Source organism: Felis catus, chromosome B4, assembly GCF_018350175.1.
Source record: "Felis catus isolate Fca126 chromosome B4, F.catus_Fca126_mat1.0, whole genome shotgun sequence".
NCBI classification, from domain to species: Eukaryota; Metazoa; Chordata; class Mammalia; order Carnivora; family Felidae; genus Felis; species Felis catus.
The window spans coordinates 66,921,826-66,943,252 of record NC_058374.1 but is presented as its reverse complement, the minus strand read 5'-3'; the positions used below and the strand labels follow the sequence as shown (position 1 = coordinate 66,943,252).

The following is a 21,427-nucleotide window of genomic DNA, read 5'->3' as shown; positions in this document are numbered from 1 at the left end:
CAGTATCTGAAAATAGTTGTTCCATATATTTTGACAGATTTTTACTTTGTTTGCAGCAGGAGAGCTAACCTGCTTCAAATTACTTGGTTATGACTAGTAGTGGAAATTTGATAATTTCAGACTTAGTATGTCCTAAACTGAAATCCCAACCTTCCCAGGAAACCTGCTCATCCTTTGGCATCTCTGTCTTCTCTGTTGATCAGGCTAGATAGAGACTTTCATTCCTTCCTTTCATGCTCCATAGCCAGTCCTTGAGCAAATCCTGTTGGTATTCTACCTTTAAATTATATTTGGAATCTGATCACTTCTCACCATATCTTCTAACTCACTGATTTTAATTGCCATCAGCTCTTGGATTACTACAAGAACTGATTATTACTAGTAGCTCCTAAACAAGGTACCTTGTTCATATGTAGTCTACTCTCAACACAGAAGCCAGAATAATCCTTTTAAAACACAGATTAGATCATATTCCTTCTCTGCTCAAAACCTTGCATTGGTCCCCTATTTCACCTAGAGTAGAAGCCATACTTAATGTGACCTTGTGAGCATCTGTTATTTCTCTCACCTTTCCTTTTAGCACTTGCTCTTTCTAGACTTGCTCCTTGTTTTGTAGTCCCCAGTAACCTCTTTGCTGGTCCTTGAACACATCACCTCATTTCAGCCATAGTACAGAATGCTCCCTTTGCCCAGAATGCTTTGCCTTCAGAGATCCTGACTCTCTTCCAATGTCCTTCTTTCTCACTAAGAGTAACCTTGCCATTGTGTTTAAAATTGAAACCCTTCTATCACCTAGCACCCAATTCCCTTTACCATGCAGTCTTTTCTTTTTCTATAACATGGATTACTTTCTAATAAACTTCATAATTTAATTATTATGATTTACTGTCTATCTTCTCTTGTTAGAATGTGTAAGCTACAACAGAAGAGGGTTTTGTTATTTATCTGTTTGTTTGTTTTTAAGAATTGTCCCAAGCACCTAGAATATTGCCTGGAACATAGCAAGTTCTCAATAAGTATTTGTTGAATGGATGGCTGAATAAATGAATGGGTAGATGAGTAGGTGGATGAAGGAACATATCCCCTTGCTGTTACCAATATACATATGCTGTGTGGGTTGGTGAGAAGACTATTATTTTCCCCCAGTTTTATTGAGATATAATTGAAATACAGCATTGTATAAGTTTAAGGTATACAGCATAGTAATTTGACTTACATATATTGTAAAATGATTATCACAATAAATTTAGTTAACATCTATCATCTTATATAGATTCAAAAAAGAAAAAGAAAGTTTCTTTTTTGCTTGTAATAAGAACTCTTAGGGAGAACAAAGATTATTGATTAAAAACTAGAAAGCCTGGATCCGACGCTCACCTCTGCCCTTTACTATGTTACATTGGACAGGTAACTAAACTCTCTTTATCCTTGAAATGGACTGCATAATCTCTGAAATGCCTTTTAACTATGAAATTCTATGGAAACTCTTTCTTTTAGCTTTGACTTTATTAGATAATTGGAGAAAAGTAACACTCCCTTAAAGCTATGAGAAATACAGTAAGAAATATGATTGTTTAATGACTATTCCCCAGTACCCACATGGTGGGTGAACAAAAACAAGTTTTCTCAGAAACACTTTGAATCTTCTATGTTCCATGATAGTGGAGTATTAGTCCACTTCTCAGTAGCCTCTTGCTTCTTCCATGGGCTTATGCTGATTTCATGTGAACATAATTCTGACTCTTGCCAGATTCACCAATTCCTGGAATCCCTGCTCCAATCTCCTCCCTTCCCAGAAGCCTTACTGTAACCTTACTCTGGGCTGTTGTGCTTGAAGATCTCTGACCAATGTTGTATTGCGTATTGTTTTTTGAAATAATGAGTGCAGATCCAGTGTAGTGATTAGGAGGTGGGGCCCTGGAACCAAACTGCCTAGGTCGAAATCTTGGTTCTGTCATGTACTTTGTAATTTTGAGCCAATTACTTAACCTCTCTGGACCTAAATTTGCTCATCAATATAAAGGGGATAATAGCATTATCTATCTCTATGGTAGTTAAAGAGAATTGAATGTATTTATATATAAAGGGCACATACTAACAATGCCTGCCATATAGTAAGCCCTTGATAATATGAATTATTTTTAATATTATTATGTGTATCTGTTTGATATACTTATGGGACAATGTATCTTTTTACTTACATATATTAAAGTCCTCCTCAGAAAATGTTTTCACAGTAATTCTAAAAGCTATTTCTTTATCTTCCTGCCTCTTTTCACGTGTTCATTTTTAATTTGTTCCATAGTGATCGAACTGTGAGAATTTGGAAGGCTCGCAATTTGCAAGATGGTCAGATCTCTGACATAGGAGATCTGGGGGAAGATATTGCCAGTAATTAAACATGAGTGAAGATAGTCATAAACTGAATACTGTGATAATACTCTGTACGTTCATATGGAAAAGTTGCCTAATAGGCGAAAATTTATGAATCGGATTAACTGGAAAATATATCTGAATCCAACTGCTGAATATAAATGGTATTCTAATAAAATTGTGTACTAGCCTGTGTGCTTAATTTTAATATCTCCCAAACATATATATCCTATAATCGGTATACTGCTTGATTCACACTTTATTGTGGCTGGATTTTTGTGCCTAGCTATTAAAAAACACCTTAAAATTATTTGAATTGTAAGATGACTGCTTTTGTGACAGAAAACCCCCAGAATACAATGCAACCCATTGGTAATTCGTCGTATAGTCTGTTCAGATGATTTATATATTTAAACATACTGGGAATGTTAGTCAAATTGTGGTCCGTCTGTCTGGTATTTATATCAGTCTATAGAGGGTTCCCAAATTTCGAAGCTCTTTTAATATAATGGAAAAAAATAAGATAGGAGAATATGATTGATGATTTTGCATAAGGTGGAATTGACCGTCCTCTACTAACAGAAAATGTTAAACAGTTTGTGTTAAATGTTGATGTTTACTTGTATTGACCAAAGTTTTACAGCTGTGCTATATTCTGTGCTCAGGACTAAAATGCTGTTAAATTGTTTTATTAGTGCTGTGCATACATTCTGCGATGGAAGACAATTTTGATGTCCTAACAGAAATATATTTTGATCTATTTTCCTATGGAATTGTTTCTATTATCACCTTTTAATTTCATTTTTATTTAATAGTATTTCCTTCCCCTTTTATCTAATTTTTTTATATGCTGCTAAATATATTTTAAATACACTGTGTTTGCAAACCTTGGTAGTTATGAGAGCTCTATCATTTGCGGTGGGAAAAGGTATGTAAATAAGTAGATTGTAAAGAATGTCTTACCTTGTAACTGTATGAATTTTTAAATGCTGTAGATTGGATTTTGCAAAAGGATGTATAATTTATCGGTCTGCTCAGAATATTAATTTGTAAATTCTGCAAGTTTAATTTTTATGTAGATGGTATAACATTTGAAAATATTGTCTTGTGATTTTTTTTTTTCCCTTTGAGTATATTTGCTTGTAAATGAAAGCTTAGCTACAGCTTCAATAAACATGTTGCTCTGAGTTGTTTTTATTCTCTTGTCCTTTTTCTAATTATGAAAATTGTTAGTATTTGTAAAACTTTGTTTTATCTGTGTGTGATATAAGGAAAGGCATTTTTTTTTTGTTACCCACTTCATATGCAATCCAGTTTTTGCTCCTTAGACATGATATATTCTTGAATAGTTTCAATCATAACCTACTCTTGATGAACCAAAGGAACTCACTATTGAAAGAATTAAATCAGGAATGCCTGGGTGGCTCAGTGGCTTGAGTGTTCTACTTCGGCTCAAGTCATGATCTCACCATTTATGGGTTTAAGCCCAGTATTCCGCTCTCTGCTGTCAGCACAAAGCCTGCTTCAGACCTTCTGTTCCCCAGTATCTCTGTCCCTCCTCCACTCTCTCTCTCAAAACAAATAAAAAAAAAAAAAGTAAATAGTTGAATCAAACTATGTAATTTAGGCATGTGAACATAGATGGTAAAACAAAAATTATTCCCACAAATATTAGGACAATAGTGACTTTGGTTATCTGGAGAAGAAATAGAGAGGGTGGTCACTGGCAGGTATTGTAGGAGGTGAGTTGGGAATGTAGAGGGGGGTGTGGAGGTGTTTTTGGGGTCCTAGAAATGTTCTACTTCTCAATCTGGGTCCTAAGTTAAACTGTACATGTATTTCTCTTATTTTATGTATGTGTGCTTTACTTCACAATGAAGTATATATTTCTTTTGTTTTAAAGAAGGGATTTTCCTGTAAAGAGGAAGTCAGCTACTTTGTAATTTTGCCTCCTTTCCTGGAGGAAAATACTATAAGACCTGAGAGACATTTTTAGGACTGTTTTGAATTTCAATACCCTTAGAGTGTTTTTGTTTTTGTTTTTTTTTTCCATAGGACTATTGCTCAACCATTCATTTGACAATTTATTCAATAAATGTTTATTGAGAATGCCCTGGGTCAGGTACTAGGGACAAAAAAATAGCAAGACTGAGTTGATGCTTGCCCTCTGAGTGGAGAGAGAGAATAAATGTAGCACTTACATAACAGCTTGGTAAGTGCTCTAACTGGAAAGATCTGGGTGTCTTCACGCCTATTAGAGGCCTGACTGCAAGGCCAATTAGAGGTCTGTCATAAGGTCCGAGCACCGTGTGTGTTTGTGCAGAACACGAAGTCCGATGTCTGTTTTACCTTTTAAAATGCTTAAGGCTCAAAAGTAAAACATAAAAAAATAAATAAAACGCTGAAGGCTCAGCTAGAGTTGATCTGATTTAAATAGTTCAAATGAATATGTAAAAGAGGCAGTCCTCTTAAAAGACTTTCATTTTGAATTATGTTGGGGGAGGTCATCTAGAGGACATGACCTCTGATTGACCCAAGAGCTAGATCCGGGCAATCAGAGACTCCCCAGCCGCCTCCCCAGTCCTTGCAATGTTATGTTTTGCCCACGTTACCACAGCCGGAGCTGTTTCTGTGTTTCAAGGACATAGCCTTGAGAGAGTTACGTGTTGTTGAGACTCTCTGCGTGATATTGGCGACTGAACCCAGGTAAGGCTTCTACGTAAACTTAAGATTCGGGCAGGCAGGTGTGGCAATCTACTCGTCTTGCAGCCGCCAGAAACAAGCCTCGTAAGTAAATTCCCTTGTTTGTTAAACTTGCTACCTACCAGTTTGGAGGGGCCGCTGCGTTCTTCTGTCTCTCCTTGTACTGGGGCTAGTTTCCCAACCGGGAAAAAAAAATACCGTTAATCTCTAAAGATTTCATCCAGAAAGGTTAGCAATAACTCTTTTTTAAAATATTTATGTATTTTTTAAAGAGAGAGAGCACGAGCGGGGAAGGGGCAGAGAGAGAGAGGAGACATACGACCTAAAGCAGGCCCCAGGCTGTGAGCCGGATGTGGGGCTTGAAGCCAGGAACTGTGACATCATGACCTGAGCGGAAGTCTGCCGCTTAACTGACTGAGCCACCCAGACACCCGTTATCGCTAATTTTTAATACAGTTAAAATAGCGCTTCTAAAATTTAAAAGTGGATTACTCTTATGTATGAAATATACGCCATGTCCCTCAAGAATAGTGTCTTTTTTTAGAAGCTAACGTTTATTTCTTCTTTCAAATCCAAATCTTTTTTAGCTAGAGAATAATGACACTTTTGCGTATTACTTATCTCCACATTTATTTCCCAGCTGATATGGAATCTTTTATAAAAATTTAAATTAAAATTATCAACATGTAACAATTTTTCTGTACTGCCGTTTGTAATTTTTCCTAAGCATTGACTGCACCTTACTTCAAAATCAGTTCACATTCTCTTTTTAACCTCAGAATTGGTTGTGTTATTGCTGTGTTGGGGATTTGATTTGCCAGTTACTGTGCAGATACTGATGGCTGGGAATTTGTATTTGCAAATCATGGATATAAAATGTACAGATTGCTCTGTATGAGCATCATGGTACAAAATAAGAGTTATCTATCCTATTTTATAACCATAATGAGATGCTCAGCCAATTTTAAAATGTCAGACTGCCATTAATCTCCCTCTTTTTAAATGAGGTTAATAACTGTAATAACCAACGTTTATTGAACATTTACTGTCCCCTTTGGATGACCCTGAAATGGGGGTAATCTAAGATGTCAGTGAGAGTCAGAAGCATCTGATTTCAGAGATATTTAATTGTGAAAAAGTGTGCATCCTGGAATTTGTGAAGGACAGTATTGTGAGAGAATTTGCCAGACAGACAAAAAATAGTGACAAATGTACAGTACATTATATATGGGAGATAATATGACTCCTTTTAATATGTTTTTGTGTACGTTGGACCTGAGAAAAGCAAAGAACACATTTGTCAGACTTTCTTTCAGCTTGGGTTGCACATTTAACGTGGCTCTCCCACCAAGCATATGAACCAGGCCCAAGGTGGAGTAAGAAGGAATCAGGGCCTGTGCAGTATAGTCGTAGAAACCCTCATTTTCCCAGTGGCAGCAGTGACAGGGCCCCAGCATCTGGCACTAGCTGTGGGTGTTGGGAGGCAGGACACAGGGCACTGCTCCAGCCGAGGTGGTTCCTGGAATCTGCAATTGGGGCAGTGGATCCCTTGTTCTGTTCCTTGTCTTCTTGATTGTAGCAGAGGTAGAAAGTGAGTGGGCTAGTTCTTGGTGGGGGGTAATCTGGCACCTACTCACAATTTTGTAAGCACCCACCTCCCTCTTTCTGCTTTCTGCTTAAACTAGCTACAATGGTTTCTGTATTTGCTACTGAATTCTAAAAGATACACTATCTCTTTTTCTTTGTGATCTGTGTTTTAAAGTATTTCTTCCATTGTTTTCTGGATGCTAATCGTTAACCTACATAATTGTTTGTATTTTCATTTTTATTTATTTTTATTTTATGTAATAGTTTTTGGTTGCCTAGAGGTTTTAGGTGTTAGTGGAATCTCCTTAAGGGCTATTGTTATTGTTTGTGAAACTCATGGTCTTCTCTAGTCTGGTAATTCTATTTTGCTAGGAGCCCCCATGAATTATTCCGCATTGTCTTCCTTCCTCCAGTTGTTTGGTCCCCCTTAGGTGTGGTGTGCTGTTCCTTTGTTTTGCCTACTCAGGGTTCTGTTGACCCTGGGTGGTCGGGACAGGCTAGTGGTGAGGACAGCACTCTGGTAAACCTGCAGTTGACAGCAAATCATCTGTCCTCTCTCAGTGCCCTGGGAAACCCCTGCTCTACCCGTCTCTCGGTGTTAGCCTTCCTTCCCTGCTGTCTGTAGCTCCCCGACATTTGCCTGGCCTGGAAGATTTAGCATGCCTCCCAAGGCTACAGGCATTCAGAGGTGTCGCTCTTCCTCGGGGGAATCCACAGTTTCCTAACGTCTTCAACAACCCAATCAGACAGAGCGGCTCTTCAGGCTTTCAGAGCTGTCTGGTGTTTTACTGGAGAACCAAAGCAGGGAGTATCAGAGAGACAGTTTCATGCATCCTCATCTATTTTAACCATTTAACACCATCACTGAAAAATATCCAACAAATAAAAATAGGCTGATGGGAAGCCTGATTTCAGTAAGGACTGGGTTCACCTGCATGAAGCAGGAACCTGACTAGTGTTTATTATCCTCAGATTAGACTATTAGACTGTTCTTGTATGTAGTAGTCTCTGCTGAAGGCAGGCAAGTAGGAGTGCCTTCACCAGCCTTGGGGAAGAGAGTAAGTGGCTGAGGATATTATAATTTTCAGCTACTTTGGCCATTAGCTGAAGGATCCTGAAATACCTACCTTCTTATTTGATGAGTGCCTCATCCCACTGAATTCCCACCTTCTTTTCCTTAGGCCTTCTGCTCTGACTTCCTCCAATGCCTTTGCTTGCCTGTGTGTGTGTGTGTGTGTGTGTGTGTGTGTGTGTGTGAGAGAGAGAGAGAGAGAGAGAGAGAGAGAGAGAGAGAGAGAGAGAGAGAGAGAGAGGGAGAGAGAGAGAAGCTGTCAGTTGTTGATAGGAATCCCCACGGAGAAAAAATGCTCCATGAGAATTACCCTGATACATGGTGTGGGTGAGATGGAAGATCTTAACCTTTTGAAACTACTCAGTACCAGCTGAGGAAATCAGGAGGACTCTGGGTCGTATCTGTGGCACAGACTTCTAATTTCTCCCACTACCACTCTCCTGCTTACTTTTAGTAATAAAAACCTGACGATTTCAGCTTAGCACGTGACTGCCCAGCCAGAGGTTGCATTTCCCGCCTGATCTTGTGGTTATCCATAGCCATATGCTATGTTTCTGGCATGTGATTTAAGGGGAAGTGATGTACTGGTCTTACTTTCTTAAAACTAGAGTGGTTGGCCTTCAGTTTGTCCTTCCTCTTTCCACTGACTAGGATGTGGAAGGGGTGACGATGAACCAACCTTGACCGTGCAGATGAAGACAACATCCTGGGTGAGTGATGGTAGAACAGCATGACTGAATGAACCTGTGTCCTTGATGGCCTTGCGGAACAGAGCTTCCCCTCTGTCTTGGACCACCCGTCGGCCTTTATGGCAGGGGTTGGCAAATTTTTTTCAGTAAAGAGATAATAATATTTCAGGCTTTACAGGCCACATGCTGTCCCTTTCACACATTCTTTGTTTTTAAAAACAACCATTTAAATTTGTAAAAAAATCTTTCCTAACTTAAGGACCAAGGCAAAAACAGTCTGGACACTGAATTTGTCCCAAAGACTATATTTGCCAACCCTTGCTTAAGATTGTTGCATAGGAGAAAGACAACTTTTTTTTTTTTTTTGGAGTTACTGAATTTTAAGATCTTTTGTAAAGGAGTCTATCTGTATGGCATATGTATCTATGTAGTTAATGATTTAAGAAAATATACTCTAGAATAGATTTGCTGCAGAGAGGGATGGCTACCAGGGCTATCGCGTGTGGTTGTGCACATTGTGCACTGCACAACCCAAAAAGATGACATTTATTTTTAGATATAAATTTATATATTTGTTACAACATTTAGGGTAGATGGCAGTAAATCATTTTGTTTTAAGGATATAAGAATACAATGATAATTTTCAGCACATGGAACTAAAAAGTATATTTAGGAAGACATTTTTTTCTAATTTGAACAAGGGTGTCTGTGGCCTAGTAATAGACACCCCTAGTGGTTAATTCTTTGACCTCTATTGCCTAAGATTAACACATTTCTTATTAAGTAAGGTCAATTTAAAAATAATGAATATCTTCCCTTAAAAATATTCCTTGCTCAGGAAACTGGCTTCATGTCAGGTTTCATTAAAAATTATAAATTTTAGAGGAAGATGGCGGCGTAGGAGGACGCTGGGCTCACCGCGCGTCCTGCTGATCACTTAGATTCCACCTACACCGGCCTAAGTAACCCAGAAAACCGCCAGAGGATTAGCAGAACGGAGTCTCCGGAGCCAAGCGCAGACGAGAGGCCCACGGAAGAGGGTAGGAAGGGCGGCGAGGCGGTGCGCACTCCACAGACTGGCGGGAGGGAGCCGGGGCAGAGGGGCGGCTCGCTGGCCAAGCAGAGCCCCCGAGTCTGGCTTGCAAAAGCGGAGGGGCCTGACGGACTGTGTTCCGACAGCAAGGGCGACTTAGCGTCTGGGAGGTCATAAGTGAACAGCTCTGCTCGGAAAGCGGGAAGGCTGGAGGGGAGGGAGAGCTGCTGAGCCCCTGGACAACAGAGCTCAGTTTGGTGGGGAACAAAGGCGCTCGCCAGTGCCATCTCCCCCGCCCATCCCCCAGCCAAAATCCCAAAGAGAACCAGTTCCTGCCAGGGAACTTCCTCGCTCCGCGCAAACACCCAACTCTGCGCTTCTGCTGAGCTAAACCTCCGGCAGTGGATCTGACTCCCTCCTGCTGCCACAGGGCCCCTCCTGAAGTGGAACACCTAAGGAGAAGCTAAGCCTGACCCTCCTGCCCCCGTGCACCTTGCCTACCCACCCCAGCTAATACGCCAGATCCCCAGCATCACAAGCCTGGCAGTGTGCAAGTAGCCCAGACGGGCCACACCACCCCACAGTGAATCCCGTCCCTAGGAGAGGGGAAGAGAAGACACACACCAGTCTGACTGTGGCCCCAGCAGTGGGCTGGGGGCAGACATCAGGTCTGACTGCGGCCCCACCCACCGACTCCAGTTATACACCACAGCACAGGGGAAGTGCCCTGCAGGTCCTCACCATGCCAGGGACTATCCAAAATGACCAAGAGGAAGAATTCCCCTCAGAAGAATTTCCAGGAAATAACAACAGCTAATGAGCTGATCAAAAAGGATTTAAATAATATAACAGAAAGTGAATTTAGAATAATAGTCATAAAATGAATCGCTGGGCTTGAAAACAGTATAGAGGACAGCAGAGAATCTCTTGCTACAGAGATCAAGGGACTAAGGAAGAGTCACGAGGAGCTGAAAAACGCTTTAAACGAAATGCATAACAAAATGGAAACCACCACAGCTCGGCTTGAAGAGGCAGAGGAGAGAATAGGTGAACTAGAAGATAAAGTTATGGAAAAAGAGGAAGCTGAGAAAAAGAGAGAGAAAAAAATCCAGGAGTATGAGGGGAAAATTAGAGAAGTGATACACTAAAAAGAAATAATATACGCATAATTGGTATCCCAGAGGAGGAAGAGAGAGGGAAAGGTGCTGAAGGGGTACTTGAAGAAATAATAGCTGAGAACTTCCCTGAACTGGGAAAGGAAAAAGGCATTGAAATCCAAGAGGCACAGAGAACTCCCTTCAGACGTAACTTGAATCGATCTTCTGCACGACATATCATAGTGAAACTGGCAAAATACAAGGATAAAGAGAAAATTCTGAAAGCAGCAAGGGGTAAACGTGCCCTCACATATAAAGGGAGACCTATAAGACTCGTGCCTGATCTCTCTTTTGAACTTGGCAGGCCAGAAAGAATTGGCACGAGATTTTCAGGGTGCTAGACAGAAAAAATATGCAGCCGAGAATCCTTTATCCAGCAAGTCTGTCACTTAGAATAGAAGGAGAGATAAAGGTCTTCCCAAACAAACAAAAACTGAAGGAATTTGTCACCACTAAACCAGCCCTACAAGAGATCCTAAGGGGACCCTGTGAGACAAAGTCCCAGAGACATCACTACAAGCATAAAACATACAGACATCACAATGACTCTAAACCCGTATCTTTCTATAATAACACTGAATGTAAATGGATTAAATGCGCCAACCAAAAGACATAGGGTATCAGAATGGATAAAAAAACAAGACCCATCTATTTGCTGTCTACAAGAGACTCATTTTAGACCTGAGGACACCTTTAGATTGAGAGTGAGGGGATGGAGAACTATTTATCATGCGACTGGAAGCCAAAAGAAAGCTGGAGTAGCCATACTTATATCAGACAAACTAGATTTTAAATTAAAGGCTGTAACAAGAGATGAAGAAGGACATTATATAATAGTTACAGGGTCTATCCATCAGGAAGAGCTAACAATTATAAATGTCTATGCGCCGAATACCGGAGCCCCCAAATATATAAAACAATTACTCATAAACATAAGCAACCTTATTGATAAGAATGTGGTCATTGCAGGGGACTTTAACACCCCACTTACAGAAATGGATAGATCATCTAGACACATGGTCAATAAAGAAACAAGGGCCCTGAAGGAGACATTGGATCAGATGGACTTGACAGATATATTTAGAACTCTGCATCCCAAAGCAACAGAATATACTTTCTTCTCGAGTGCACATGGAACATTCTCCAAGATAGATCATATACTGGGTCACAAAACAGCCCTTCATAAGTTTACAAGAATTGAAATTATACCATGCATACTTTCAGACCACAATGCTATGAAGCTTGAAATCAACCACAGAAAAAAGTCTGGAAAACCTCCAAAAGCATGGAGGTTAAAGAACACCCTACTAACAAATGAGTGGGTCAACCAGGCAATTAGAGAAGAAATTTAAAAATATATGGAAACAAACGAAAATGAAAATACAACAATCCAAACGCTTTGGGACGCAGCGAAGGCAGTCCTGAGAGGAAAATACATTGCAATCCAGGCCTATCTCAAGAAACAAGAAAAATCACAAATACAAAATCTAACAGCACACCTAAAGGAACTAGAAGCAGAACAGCAAAGGCAGCCTAAACCCAGCAGAAGAAGAGAAATAATAAAGATCAGAGCAGAAATAAACAATATAGAATCTAAAAAACTGTAGAGCAGATCAACAAAACCAAGAGTTGGTTTTTTGAAAAAATAAACAAAATTGACAAACCTCTAGCCAGGCTTCTCAAAAAGAAAAGGGAGATGACCCAAATAGATAAAATCATGAATGAAAATGGAATGATTACAACCAATCCCTCAGAGATACAAACGATTATCAGGGAATACTATGAAAAATTATATGCCAACAAATTGGACAACCTGGAAGAAATGGACAAATTCCTGAACACCCACACTCTTCCAAAACTCAATCAGGAGGAAATAGAAAGCTTGAACAGACCCATAACCAGGGAAGAAATGGAATCGGTTATCAAAAATCTCCCAACACATAAGAGTCCAGGACCAGATGGCTTCCCAGGGGAGTTCTACCAGACGTTTAAAGCAGAGATAATACCTATCCTTCTCAAGCTATTCCAAGAAATAGAAAGGGAAGGAAAACTTCCAGACTCATTCTATGAAGCCAGTATTACTTTGATTCCTAAACCAGACAGAGACCCAGTAAAAAAAGAGAACTACAGGCCAATATCCCTGATGAATACGGATGCAAAAATTCTCAATAAGATACTAGCAAATCGAATTCAACGGCATATAAAAAGAATTATTCACCATGATCAAGTGGGATTCATTCCTGGGATGCAGGGCTGGTTCAACATTCGCAAATCAATCAACGTGATACATCACATTAACAACAAAAAAAGAGAAGAACCATATGATCCTGTCAATCGATGCAGAAAAGGCCTTTGACAAAATCCAGCACCCTTTCTTAATAAAAACCCTTGAGAAAGTCGGGATAGAAGGAATATACTTAAAGATCATAAAAGCCATTTATGAAAAGCCCACAGCTAACATCATCCTCCACGGGGAAAAACTGAGAGCTTTCTCCCTGAGATCAGGAACACGACAGGGATGCCCACTCTCACCGCTGCTGTTTAACATAGTGCTGGAAGTTCTAGCATCAGCAATCAGACAACAAAAGGAAATCAAAGGCATCAAAATTGGCAAAGATGAAGTCAAGCTTTCGCTTTTTGCAGATGACATGATATTATACATGGAAAATCTGATAGACTCCACCAAAAGTCTGCTAGAACTGATACAGGAATTCAGCAAAGTTGCAGGATACAAAATCAATGTACAGAAATCAGTTGCATTCTTATACACTAACAATGAAGCAACAGAAAGACAAATAAAGAAACTGATCCCATGCACAATTGCACCAAGAAGCATAAAATACCTAGGAATAAATCTAACCAAAGATGTAAAGGATCTGTATGCTGAAAACTATAGAAAGCTTATGAAGGAAATTGAAGAAGATTTAAAGAAATGGAAAGACATTCCCTGCTCATGGATTGGAAGAATAAATATTGTCAAAATGTCAATACTACCCAAAGCTATCTACACATTCAATGCAATCCCAATCAAAATTGCACCAGCATTCTTCTCGAAACTAGAACAAGCACTCCTAAAATTCATATGGAACCACAAAAGGCCCCGAATAGCCAAAGTAATTTTGAAGAAGACCAAAGCAGGAGGCATCACAATCCCAGACTTTAGCCTCTACTACAAAGCTGTCATCATCAAGACAGCATGGTATTGGCACAAAAACAGACACATAGACCAATGGAATAGAATAGAAACCCCAGAACTAGACCCACAAACGTATGGCCAACTCATCTTTGACAAAGCAGGAAAGAACATCCAATGGAAAAAAGACAGCCTCTTTAACAAATGGTGCTGGGAGAACTGGGCAGCAACATGCAGAAGGTTGAAACTAGACCACTTTCTCACACCATTCACAAAAATAAACTCAAAATGGATAAAGGACCTGAATGTGAGACAGGAAACCATCAAAACCTTAGAGGAGAAAGCAGGAAAAGACCTCTCTGACCTCAGCCGTAGCAATCTCTTACTCAACACATCCCCAAAGGCAAGGGAATTAAAAGCAAAAGTGAATTACTGGGACCTTATGAAGATAAAAAGCTTCTGCACAGCAAAGGAAACAACCAACAAAACTAAAAGGCAACCAACGGAATGGGAAAAGATATTCGCAAATGACATATCGGACAAAGGGCTAGTATCCAAAATCTATAAAGAGCTCACCAAACTCCACACCCGAAAAACAAATAACCCAGTGAAGAAATGGGCAGAAAACATGAATAGACACTTCTCTAAAGAAGACATCCGGATGGCCAACAGGCACATGAAAAGATGTTCAGCGTCGCTCCTTATCAGGGAAATACAAATCAAAACCACACTCAGGTATCACCTCACGCCAGTCAGAGTGGCCAAAATGAACAAATCAGGAGACTCTAGATGCTGGAGAGGATGTGGAGAAACGGGAACCCTCTTGCACTGTTGGTGGGAATGCAAATTGGTGCAGCCGCTCTGGAAAGCAGTGTGGAGGTTCCTCAGAAAATTAAAAATAGACCTACCCTATGACCCAGCAATAGCACTGCTAGGAATTTATCCAAGGGATACAGGAGTACTGATGCATAGGGCCACTTGTACCCCAATGTTCATAGCAGCACTCTCAACAATAGCCAAATTATGGAAAGAGCCTAAATGTCCATCAACTGATGAATGGATAAAGAAATTGTGGTTTATATACACAATGGAGTACTACGTGGCAATGAGAAAAAATGAAATATGGCCTTTTGTAGCAACGTGGATGGAACTGGAGAGTGTGATGCTAAGTGAAATAAGCCATACAGAGAAAGACAGATACCATATGGTTTCACTCTTATGTGGATCCTGAGAAACTTAACAGGAACCCATGGGGGAGGGGAAGGAAGAAAAAAAAAAGAGGTTAGAGTGGGAGAGAGCCAAAGCATAAGAGACTGTTAAAAACTGAGAACAAACTGAGGGTTGATGGGGGGTGGGAGGGAGGAGAGGGTGAGTGATGGGTATTGAGGAGGGCACCTTTTGGGATGAGCACTGGGTGTTGTATGGAAACCAATTTGTCAATAAATTTCATATAAAAAATAAAATTAAAAAAAAATAAAGCATTCAGACTTAAAAAAAAAATTATAAATTTTAGGGGCGCCTGGGTGGCGCAGTCGGTTAAGCGTCCGACTTCAGCCAGGTCACGATCTCACGGTCTGGGAGTTCGAGCCCCGTGTCAGGCTCTGGGCTGATGGCTCAGAGCCTGGAGCCTGTTTCCGATTCTGTGTCTCCCTCTCTCTCTGCCCCTCCCCCGTTCATGCTCTGTCTCTCTCTGTCCCAAAAATAAATAAATAAACGTTGAAAAAAAATTTAAAAAAAATTATAAATTTTAGGTTCCACAATGTTTTCTGTCACATATGCCTTTTTAAAAATAAACAAATGTGCTAAAAAATAGTAAACTATTTAAATGGAAGGATTTGGACAAGATTCCATTTTAACCTTTTCTCTAGGACTAATAACCCATTAGTTTGTGAACAGTTGAAATTTTTGTTAAGATTTTTGCTATTATAGAGATTTTCTTATGTTGTCTCGGGTCTGGTGAAGTAGCATGGCAGCATTGGGCACGCTGTCATTGCTTGCTTTCTATCATTCCATCCACAAAGATGGTTAGTCTACAAGTGTGCACTTGGACAGTGTGTGATTGCTATACTTGTTTGCCTGCTCCCCCACACCTGATGGCAAAAAGTAAAATGAGAGCGGAGTGTAAACATATAAAGGATCCTAAGTTTGGATCTAGTGAACATTAGCCATTCTTTTGGATTTCTTGGCACCTTTGAACAATTTTCTCTGTTAGGGTATTCCCACCTTATGAATTCCTTCTCACTTTCGATACCAGTTACTCATTTCCCCTACCTCCTTTTGTGGGCCAGGGTGGCGTGTGACTTAGACTTGGCTCGTTAGAGCCACTGGCAACAGACTTTGGATTGGAAGCTGGTGACCCAAAACAGGTGGCACCTGGCAGAATCCCTGTGATGGAGGTAATGGGAGCTAATGCCAATTTCTATGGAAGCAGTGGAAGAGGCTGCAGTGTCCATATCAATAATACAAGCCATGGGTTTTGTGCCTACTGGGAAAAGAGGCAGCCAGTTGTGAGGTTTGATTCTAGACATGGTTCTGGTTGCATGGCCTCCAAATCTCTGACTTCTCTGGAAAATGATACAATCACCTAATAACCTCCAGTATATTCCTTTTCTATTTCAATGAGCTGAGTTGGTTTGTATGATTTGCCACTAACAACCTCTACTTATAAACTAGGTCATAGCCCAAAACAAATGATGATCTCTTGGGAACTGAGTTTCTCATTTCTGGAATTGACACAGATGTCAGTAACAGAACACAAATAACTATAGACTGTTTTCCTTTTCCTGATGAGTTCACTTTAAGTAGCCTTACCTATTTCACATTCCAATGAGAGACTCACAGAAAAATCTCCAGAAAGGGTCTGAGATTCCAGGTCCTTCAATAATAAATGTTTTTCTTTTTTACATCTCATGGATTATTAATATGTTTTGACTACTAAAGGAAAGCATGTCAAGATCACTGTGTCCTTTCCTAGATGACTGGCTGTTTAATTGAGAATGAATGCATGCACAATATCTTGGCTAAGTGCCTTTATTTAGTATGATTGCTTGTTTTCAGTAGTTGATAATTCAGTTTTCTGTAAGTATGTCAGGAAACTCTTGTCCTTTTGTATCCCAAGTAAGCCAAAAGTTGTAACTGGATTTTTCCTGGAGCACGTCATTTCTGCCTTACAGAAAATATGTCATAGGCCAAGATACTCTCTCTGTTTCCTGGAACGAGTCTTGGTAGTCCATGTAGGGTGAGAAATAGCCAGCTGCCTCCATCACTGTGTGAGCAATAACTTTGTGACAGCTCAATTGAATAATTAAAGCTTTCTACCTTCAGGTGGGAAAAAAAAGTAATATCTAGAAATTGTTGTGCATTGCATTTGATAAGAAATAATGGGCATTTGAAAACTATTTGGCTAGTCTCTATCTCTTGGTGTCCTGAAAAGTCTGTCTTATTAAATTAAAACAAATTTCAAATATAACCTAATTTAGAAAGGAGAGATAGTCTCAAATTGGGCAGACTCTAAGACATTCACACATTACATTTTTGTCAAACTCTAACTCAGGAGTTCATTTTACACTGCATAGTCCATGTGATTCAGGGAAACCCCCTGTCTTGTTCTGATTAGTCTAAGCTGATGCTTCTGTTTTAGCATTTGCCAGTCAGAATCACCTGGAGGGCTTGTTAAGGCACAGATTGCCTGGTCACACCCCTAGAGTTTCAGATGCAAAAGAATTTGCATTTCTAAAAAGTTCTCAGAAGATACTGATGCTGGTGGAGGGCCCACACTTTGAGAAGCACTAGTCTTAAGTTGTTTCTGTTCTTTGTAGTCGTTCAGGAACCTGAGATAGACCCACCAAAACCTGGCATTCTCCTGGCAATGGTTATTGATCTAGGTGAGGACTACTGACCTAGTTCCTGGGTCTGTTGAGGGGAAAGATTAATATGCTGTGACTGGAAAAGCTCACCACACACTCCTGCTGGAGCCATTTAGCAAGCCTGTAACTTCACCTGCTACTGAAAACTATCTCTGACTCTGAGGGAATCCGGCTTTGGCATGACTCCAGTGTTCTGAATGTCAGAGCAGGCCAAAAACCTGGGACTCCCCATTATGTGAGATGATAAATACTCATATTGATAAACGTGTCTGAGCAGGGGTTTCTTTCCAGCCCTTGAAAACACCCTAATTGAAAGAGTGTTTTCCAGGGGCACCTGGGTGGCTCAGTCAGTTGAGCATCTGACCTTGGCTCAGGTCATGATCTTGCAGTCCGTGAGTTCAAGCCCTGCGTTGGGCTCTGTGCTGACAGCTCAGAGCCTGGAGCCTGCTTTGGATTCTGTGTCTGCCTCTCTCTCTGCCCCTCCCCTGCTCATGTTCTGTCTCTCTCTCTCCTTCAAAAACAAATAAATATTTAAAAAAAAAAGTGTTATCCAGGAGAAATGTCTCTATACATTCAGTTAATTTCGAGGCAGTTTGAAGGAATTTGAGGAGTGGATAAGTAGAAAGTTCCATGAATGTTCTTTGGTTGAATGCCTTGGATTGGCTTTTATCTACCTTTATCTCAGATACATAGAAGACTGAAGGTTCTCTCTTTAAGACGCAATGCTTGAATTTCAGTTTAGAGAGGTGGCAGTGAGGGATAAAAATAGGAAGGAGAAGGAGAAAGAGAAATCCAGACAGAGTAATGAGTGATAAACCAGGGGCCAGATCATAACAAACCCTGCATGTCAAGTTCAGGAACTTGAACTTTGGTCCTCCATGGTGAAGTCAACAAAGGCTTCTAAATATGGTAATGACAAATTTCTCTGGTGGTGCTGTGGAATGGATTGAAAGGGATAGACATTGCAGACATAAAAACTCCCAGGAGGCTGAGGGAATAATCCAGGTGAGAAGTTTCGAGGGCATGAGGTAGGCAGCAGCTTTGAAAACAGAGAGAAACTCACGGTTATGAGAGATAAAGGTCTCTGTAAAGAACCATTGGGATGTGGGAGTGGGAGAGGAAGGGAGAAGAGTCCTGCAGGTCTGCTGTGGGTTTGTTGTGTATGTAGTGCCAGGATAGGACAGAGAAAAATAAAAGCATAAAGGTCACCCTCGACACCCTGCTTCCCCATGTGTCATGTCTGCTCTTGCACCCAGTCCCTCACACCTCAGCTTTCCTCCATCTCTGCTGCTGCTAACCATCAACTCTCTGAGGTGGGCTACTGTTATATCCCCCTCGTTAGTTTCCTCTCCTCCACTCTGATCACCCTCCAGATTGTTCTCCAGAGTGATATTTTCCAAATAAAATTTCACCTCAGTCATGTTCTGCCTGGAACTGTTCAAAGGATTTCTGTGATTCTCCGGGCAAAGACCAAGGGCTTTGGGGCTCTCTATGACCAAGGCATCCAAGCACATTAGTCTTTGTTCAACCAATCTTTGCACATGGTGTCCTCCATTTGCTCGATTAATTCCAATTGATCCATCAAATCTTATTTCAAGCTTGAATTCCTTAGGAAGTCATCGTTCCTGACTGTGGGACAAATTCCTTTACAACAAAGAGCTATACCCCCTTCTTCACATAACTTACATGAGTTTGTAATTACTTACTTTGCTTATTTGATTTGTGTGCCTTCCTCTCTTGACTTCCAACTTCTTGAGAGAAAGATCTGATCTTGTTCACCCTGTGTCTTCCACATTTAACACAGTCCCTGCCACATAATTGGAGCTCAATAAATATTTGTTGGATGAAAGAGTGATTCATTTTGCGAGCAAGAGTGTGAGTTTTCTTTTGGATGTTAGAGACTGGGATGCTTGCAGGAAACCAGAAATAGTGCCTAGCAGCTAGTTTTACAAGAGGACAGGTTTAAAATATCAAAAATGAAGTTGATAATACTCAGTTGAATATTGGGAATTTGCTTCATGGCTTTGCTCACAAATGACCAGTTAGCAGTGTTAGCCTAATTTGCCAATGAGATTTTTTTTTTTACTGAAGTAATGAAAACAAGATTAACTGAATATTTTATTTAAAAACATGCTAATAACGTTGTCAGATATTTCATACTTCTTAAATGTAAAATTTAAGTTTAAACACTGTACTTCTGTCATTGAAATGTTTAAAAATGATGAGAAAAAGTCCTATTTTCAAAGAATTGCATAAATGATTTCAAAATGTGAAAGCCAAAGACTAAAGAAGAAAAAAATAACCTTATCCTCTCTACTAGAAGTTATTAGTGCAATGATAGGGAGAACTTCAAATGAGTTAATTTCTTCTATTCCATTAAGTTTAGTGTGGTTTTGAGAAGCATCAAGGAGATGATGAGGATGCCAAAAATCAAGAGAATGATTACCACAGGATAAAAGCATCATGAAAAAGGACATTTTCCTGTGTGCTCATGTAATATTCATAAGAAATTAGAAAGTCAGAGAGAAAATGTTATTTAACATTACTGACAATGGATATAAAAGAGTTGTCAACATTTGAGATCTTTAAAAGTGATTTTATGAAAAAAATGTTTTGTTTTGTGGAACTCATTGCTTGCACAACACAAGGAGCACTAAAAAAGTTGGCAATGGATGAGGGCATACTCAAGTAAATTAAGAAAAATAGTGCTGATGCATTGTCAACAGTTAATCATCAAGGATTTTAGTGAAATTTCCACAAGTGAGTGAATGTCATTTTAGCAATGCACTTTGCAAGTGAAAAAGAAATAATATTCTCACATATGAGGTGTGTGCTATTGATTAGTTTCAAAATAGTTAACTGTCTGATACAGTGGAATGGCTAGTGATGAAATAGTACAGAAGACATAACTAATATATGGAAATCCCATCACATGATAAAGTATATATTCAGTCAAATTCTTAAAAAATTTTGGAGATCATAACCTTTGCTAAACAATGGGGAATAGAAGATGGATCGGGAAAAAAACAGACCATGTAGAGAAGTTATGTGGTAGATCTCTAAGGACTAAGATATTAAAACTTAACAAGTAACTAAAAAGTTTTTAAAGTTGGGGCGCCTGGGTGGCGCAGTCGGTTAAGCGTCCGACTTCAGCCAGGTCACGATCTCGCGGTCCATGAGTTCGAGCCCCGCGTCGGGCTCTGGGCTGATGGCTCAGAGCCTGGAGCCTGTTTCCGATTCTGTGTCTCCCTCTGTCTCTGCCCCTCCCCCGTTCATGCTCTGTCTCTCTCTGTCCCAAAAATAAATAAACGTTGAAAAAAAAATAAAAAAAAAAGTTTTTAAAGTCAATACGTAATTTTAACAACATAGATTCATGTAATTCTGCCTTAAAAATGTACATACTTACAAGATGTCAACTCTATATAATATTTTTATTGGAGTATAATTGACATACAATATTGTATTAGTTTCAGGTGTACAACATAGTACTTTGACATTTATATACATTATGAAATGATCACCAAATAAATCTCTTACCATCTGTCACCATATATGGTTATTATAATATTATTGACTATATTCCCTATGCTGCACATTACATCCTCATGACTTATTTTTTTTATAACTGTAAATTTGTACCTCTTGATTCCCTCTACCTATTTCATTTACCCCTCCACCTCCCTCCCCTTTGGGAACCAACAGTTTTCTTTTCTCTGTATTTATGAGTCTGTTTCTGTTTTGCTTGTTTGTTTTGTTTTTTATATTCTACATAAAAGTGAAATCATATGGTATTTGTCTTTAACTTATTTCATTT

At 39.7% G+C, this 21,427-nt stretch overlaps 2 protein-coding genes across 14 annotated transcripts in view; both read left to right on the top strand.

Moving 5' to 3' along the window:
• The window catches only part of KIF21A (kinesin family member 21A), a 152,443-nt gene extending 148,883 nt beyond the window's left edge, over positions 1-3,560 (top strand). For all 13 annotated transcript variants that reach the window (XM_023256938.2, XM_023256937.2, XM_023256939.2 and 10 more), the window contains one exon: positions 2,306-3,560. In XM_023256938.2, coding sequence (XP_023112706.1) covers positions 2,306-2,399 — 94 coding nt within the window. In that variant the 3' untranslated portion in view covers positions 2,400-3,560. The remainder of the gene's footprint in view (positions 1-2,305) is intronic.
• A 130-nt stretch (positions 3,561-3,690) lies between these two features.
• Positions 3,691-21,427, top strand: part of LOC111561345 — a 287,419-nt gene continuing 269,682 nt past the window's right edge. Inside the window, exons 1-2 of the mRNA XM_045061647.1 lie at positions 3,691-5,079; positions 8,387-8,445. The gene's annotated coding sequence lies outside the window, so the exon portion shown is untranslated. The remainder of the gene's footprint in view (positions 5,080-8,386; positions 8,446-21,427) is intronic.